The sequence below is a fragment of the Sinocyclocheilus anshuiensis genome, unplaced genomic scaffold, assembly GCF_001515605.1.
Source record: "Sinocyclocheilus anshuiensis isolate Anshui unplaced genomic scaffold, SAMN03320099.WGS_v1.1 scaffold708, whole genome shotgun sequence".
NCBI classification, from domain to species: Eukaryota; Metazoa; Chordata; class Actinopteri; order Cypriniformes; family Cyprinidae; genus Sinocyclocheilus; species Sinocyclocheilus anshuiensis.
Window position 1 is genome coordinate 1374539 of NW_015555881.1, and position 5355 is coordinate 1379893.

At 33.4% G+C, this 5355-nt stretch overlaps 1 protein-coding gene across 1 annotated transcript in view; it reads left to right on the forward strand.

Moving 5' to 3' along the window:
- The window catches only part of LOC107675737 (CDK5 regulatory subunit-associated protein 2-like), a 49611-nt gene that overhangs the window by 33482 nt on the left and 10774 nt on the right, over nt 1–5355 (forward strand). Inside the window, exons 36-37 of the mRNA XM_016470150.1 lie at nt 232–292; nt 2016–2206. Of these exons, the coding sequence (XP_016325636.1) occupies nt 232–292; nt 2016–2206 (252 nt within the window). The remainder of the gene's footprint in view (nt 1–231; nt 293–2015; nt 2207–5355) is intronic.

The window sequence follows — 5355 nt, forward strand, 5'->3', positions numbered from 1 at the left end:
AATATAATATATATATATATATATATATATATATATATATACAGTATAAAACTGAAATAGTATCTTGATACTAAAATAACACTGGTTTCACATACTATTTAAAACAATTGTAAGCAGCATAGTATAGTATATACTGTACTGCAAGTAGCATAACAGTAGTATTCCATTGTAAACATAGCCATAAATAAACTAAAATGTTGAAGTATAAGTGTGTTTTCTGTTATCATTTAGTTTCTACTGGAGGGTCTGGTATGGATAATGAGGAGGAAGCAGAGTCAGAGATGAAGCTCAGGTGAGAACAGCTTTCAGCTTTATATCTGCTAAAAACGATGTGCTTGTGATATCACAGTTAATAAAATCTCAGGGAAGAATCATATTGTAATAGAAGAGTTTGCATGGTTAAGCTGTAGTGTACACTTGAGTCTGTTGCTACTATTATCCATTAATCCAGCTGGTGTTTGATGCCATAGTCTTTGGCTTCCTTCTGACAGTGTTTGTGAGTGGGTGTGGGAGGAGCTGCAGTACCTGCGCTCTCAGATAGAGGGCGACAGAGAACAGCAGCAGCTACTGATGGTTTATTTGTGTAGGCAGAACCAGAATCTTGCCATTAGTACACAGCATTACATTGACCTGTGAGTGCTGCCTGCAAGGGCATGTGTGCAGTGCAGTGTTTCTTATCTCTATAACAGAAATCTTTTAAGGCTTTAGTCATTTATGGTTTTTGTGTTGTATTTTCTCTTTGGGTGACGGTCTTTACAGCCAGATCCAGGCTCCATCCCAATTTATATACTATCCATATTATATAGTATGAAAGATTATTATTATTATTAATGTGTCCCAAATTATGCTACCGTTGAAAGTTTTTTTTTTTTTTCACTTCAGCAAGGATGCATTAAATTCAAAAGTGAATTGACAGTAAAGACATTTATAATGTTACAAAAGATTTGTATTTCAAATAAATGCTGTTCTTTTCAACTTTTTTTATTCATCAAAGAATAAATAATTATAAAATGTTTCCAAAAAATATGAAGCAGAAAAACTGCTATTTTCAACATTGATAATAATCAGACATGTTTCTTGAGCAGCAAATCAGCATATTAGAATGATTTCTGAAGATCATGTGACACTGAAGACTGGAGTAATGATGCTGAAAATTCAGTTTTGATCACAGCAATCAATTATATTTTAAAATATATTAACATAGAAGACACTTATTTTAAATTGCAATAATATTTCAAAATATTACTGTTTTTCCTGTATTTTTGATTAAATAATTGCAGCCTTGGTGAACAGAAGAGACATCTTTCAAAAAAAACAGTTAAAAAAAATTACAGTTAAAACTTAGAATGATAGTGTTTGTTTTTTGAGATTTTTGAAGCATGCATCCATGCATGCTATTTAAACTAGTAGCTTCCACAGCAGATTTTAAATGAACCTAAACTTTAAATTAATTTTAAGTTAATTAATTTAACTAGATGCTAATCTAGTATCTAGTAGTAGAAGTATAGGATTTGGGATTTAGCCTTACTCTTTTACAGCCTAATTTCCTTATTATCTTGTGTGTTGTTTTTGTTGTGTTGATTGTTGATGTTTATCATCTCCCTCTGATTGATTCCTGACAGTTTTGTTCTCTCTGTAATTATTTGTGTGTGTGTGTGTGTGTGTGTGTGTGTGTGTGTGTGTGTGTGATCACACTGAATAAACTGAATAAACTGTTCATTATCACACAGAAACACACTTCTCTAATTCATGTCATCACTATTTCTCCTCCTCTCGCCACCCTATCCAACCAACCATCTCTCTCTCTCTGTTTATCATTCTCAGTGAAAGTAGGACTCATCTCCATAAAGCAGGATTTGAGCTGCAATCCTGTAAAGCGAGCATGCGATGGGAACAATCCTGCACAGGGCAGGTTAACACCCTGTGAGAGAGTGTCTGTGTGATCCTCTGTTTAGAGAAGTTAATTTCTTGCCATCTGAAGTGTGTGTGTGTGTGTGTGTGTGTGTGTGTGACAGACTCTCTGCAAAGCTACAGGAAAATGACTGGCTCATTCAATCTCTGCAACATCAACTGCGAATGCAAGTTCCCAGAATGCACCAGTGCTCAGACTCCGAGATGAGTGACAGGCTGTCCATTGAAGGCACAACCTCCTTCCACGACAGCCCTCCTGCTGGCCCCAGGCAGACCCCCAACAGACCTCACACAGGTAACACTCACCTGATCAGGTGTAAGTTTGTTTCTAAACGCATCTGATTGCATCTCAACTAACACATTAGAATCCCAAATTATAACTGAACGTTCGTGAACATCCTTCAAATAAAGTTCTTCAATGTTTTATCAGCCTAGAACGGACTCCGTGGTAATAGATGAATGTAATCTCAGTTCAAGGCAGAGCACCTTTTAAATCAAGCTGAATTATTTATCCAGTAAACCTTCACATAGGGCTGTAACACTGAAGTCTTGTTCAATTTCTCAGAGTCTCACAGTCTCAGTGCTTATGTAATATTATTCTGTGTAAACTGAATTGTCCAGTTCTGCGTTTAGGTGGTGTTGATGCTTTGTCTTATTGAATTATAAGTTCGGTTTAAGTAACAGAAGTTGATGTTTTATTAGTATTATTTATATACTGTTACAGTATTTATTAGTATTTTCAATTGGATTTATTTTTGTATTTTCGTTTTTGTAATTTTCTTTGTGTTTTTTTTTATATTTAGGTTTATTTTTGTTTTAGTAATTTTAGTACCCGTGTTATTTTAGTATTATTTATCAATTCTGATCATATTTATTCATATTTTCGGTTAGTTTTTATTTTTGTATTTTCAGTTTTCATTTGTGCTTTTGTCTTTTTAAAAATGTTTATTCCACTTTATTTTTGTTTTTTAAATAAATGTAGTACCAGTGTTATTTTAGTAAACTCTCATAGTATTTATTAATATTTTACATTTTTAGTATTTATTTTAGTAATACAATTTTAGTAGTTTATTTATTTATTTATTAATTTTTTAGTAATGTTATGTGCTTTTGTCTTTTTTGAAATTTCTGTTTAGGTTTAATTTATTTGTATTTTGAGTGATTTTAGTACTCTCAGTCCTTTTCAGAATTTCAGTCCATTGCCATGGCAAGTTTAATTTAAATTTCTATTTTTGAGTTTTAAATTATTTTTGTAGGTGTGATGCATAATTGCAATACTTCAGCAAAACGTATTTATTATTTATCACTGATTGTATCTTTTGAGGTATTTTAGTGAACACTGAGCCCAACCCATGTGTGCTGTCTTGATATTAAATATGCATTTATCTATTTTTGTTAATCTGCAGGCTTGAGTATTAGAATTGTGTAGTGAAACGGCAGGAGTCCTGTTACTGGTTATTACAGATGCATTATTCAGTATGCACTGTTATCTCCTCTGCCCTCCTGAGAGCCTTTAAGAGCCCTGAGCCAGTGGGTTGCTGATTTGTTGAGTTAGTTTCATGCAAACGGATAGATTTTATTTATTTTTTTTTAAGTAAAAGCATTGGCACAAGATGCTGGAGTAACTCTCATAGCACTACACTAGCCAACAGAAGGAATTTGTTACTCCTGATGTCTCTTCAGAACGACCTGGTTCAGGTTTCCCAGCAGCTGGGACACAATAGATCAAGAGATTGGAGATGTATTCAGTGAACGCGTGATGAACAACACTGTATTTACAGGTTGTTTAGCACCAACGTTATTAGAAGCGAGGGTCTCATGTTAAGTGATGTTCGTGAGAGTGTTACTGCTGTTCTAAACTTTCTACTGGTTTGAAACTATACTGACATCTGGTCAGGTCTAGGTTAACAGTAGCTCGGCTCTGGACATGAGTCAACAAATTGTGGTCCAGCGTCTCTCGTAGCAGATGGAGAAAAGTGCTCAAAGTCACCAAAGAGGAAGGTAAAACTCAAGCGGTAATGTTTTCTTAACTGTCCAGTTCTGCGTTTAAGTGCTGCTGATGCCTTGCTGTCTTGAATTATAGGTTAGGCTTAAGGAACAGAAGTTGATTGTTGAACCAGTGCTATTTTAGCCTTATGTATGTACTATTACAGTATTTTGTAATATTTTTAATTAGCTTTTATTTTTGTTTTCAGAATGTTTTAAATTCTACTTTTTTTTTATGTGCTTTTATCATTTTTGTATATTTCTATTTAGAATTTATTTAATTATTCTATTTTTAATTTAAATTCTATTATTCTACTTAATTTTCAATATTAGTGTTAGTAATTTTAGTACGTAGTACTTTAACTTATTTCAATTAGTTGTTGAGGCAACATTTCTAATTTTAAGTTTTTCATCTAATATTTCTATTTTATTTCAACTTTAATTACCAAAAACAATTTTTATCCACCTTAGTTTTCAACGCAGAAGTAAGCCGTTTTCTGTGAATGTGCGAGACTTCCAGTTCATTAGCCACTGCGGGGAAATAACGAGAAGAATAACAAGGTGCAGTAAACGTTAAAACTGTTTGCACTACAAACCAGTGTGTTCATAATTAAGATAATACATTAAAATAATGTGGTAAGACATAGGGCTGGGCGATATAGCTAAAAAATGTATCAACTAGGGATGTAACGATTAACCGCGAGCCGAACCACTGTATTTTTAAATTAACCCAATTTATTAAGACAAACAAATATTTTTAGTTTTAACAGTCAAACACAAAATAAAAATTAAACAAAAATATCTAATTTCTAATGTTTTATATGCAGATTAAATAGGTCTGAAGGAAACTTTTGGCTCCCGAAGCCACAGGAGGGCACAATGAGCAAAATAATGCAGCACATTAAATTGCCATGCAAAGGAAATAACTGTCTATAAAAAGAAAAAGTGCATTACGTCTAAATTAACTCATATAAATCAAACATAATTTCGTACATTGCATAAACTATTATGAATAAAATAGCATCATGTATTTATGCACTGCTTAATACAAAGAGTCGAATCGCCCATCACACAGATTGCCTTTAAAAACATATGAGATGAATAAAAATATTTAATTATATAAAACATGCAACAACGTCACTTACATCATCATCACCGCATCTCGCGCTCCACTAATGACGCTCCCAGAGGCACACCTAACATTTGATTGTACTATTTTTGCATTCAAATGCAAATGTTTAATTTAAATTCGACTAATATAAAAAAAAATGTATTCACAATCTCTTCATCACAGGCAGGCACAGCACTCAATTCAGCATGTGTTCGTGTTTGTGTGTGCGATCTGCGTCACTCATAGCACATGCCTATATCGTGCGCTATATTGAAAATTTTTTCTATCGTTATCGAAGAGGGTGTACCGTCGATAAATATCGATACCGTTTTATCGCCCAGGCCTAG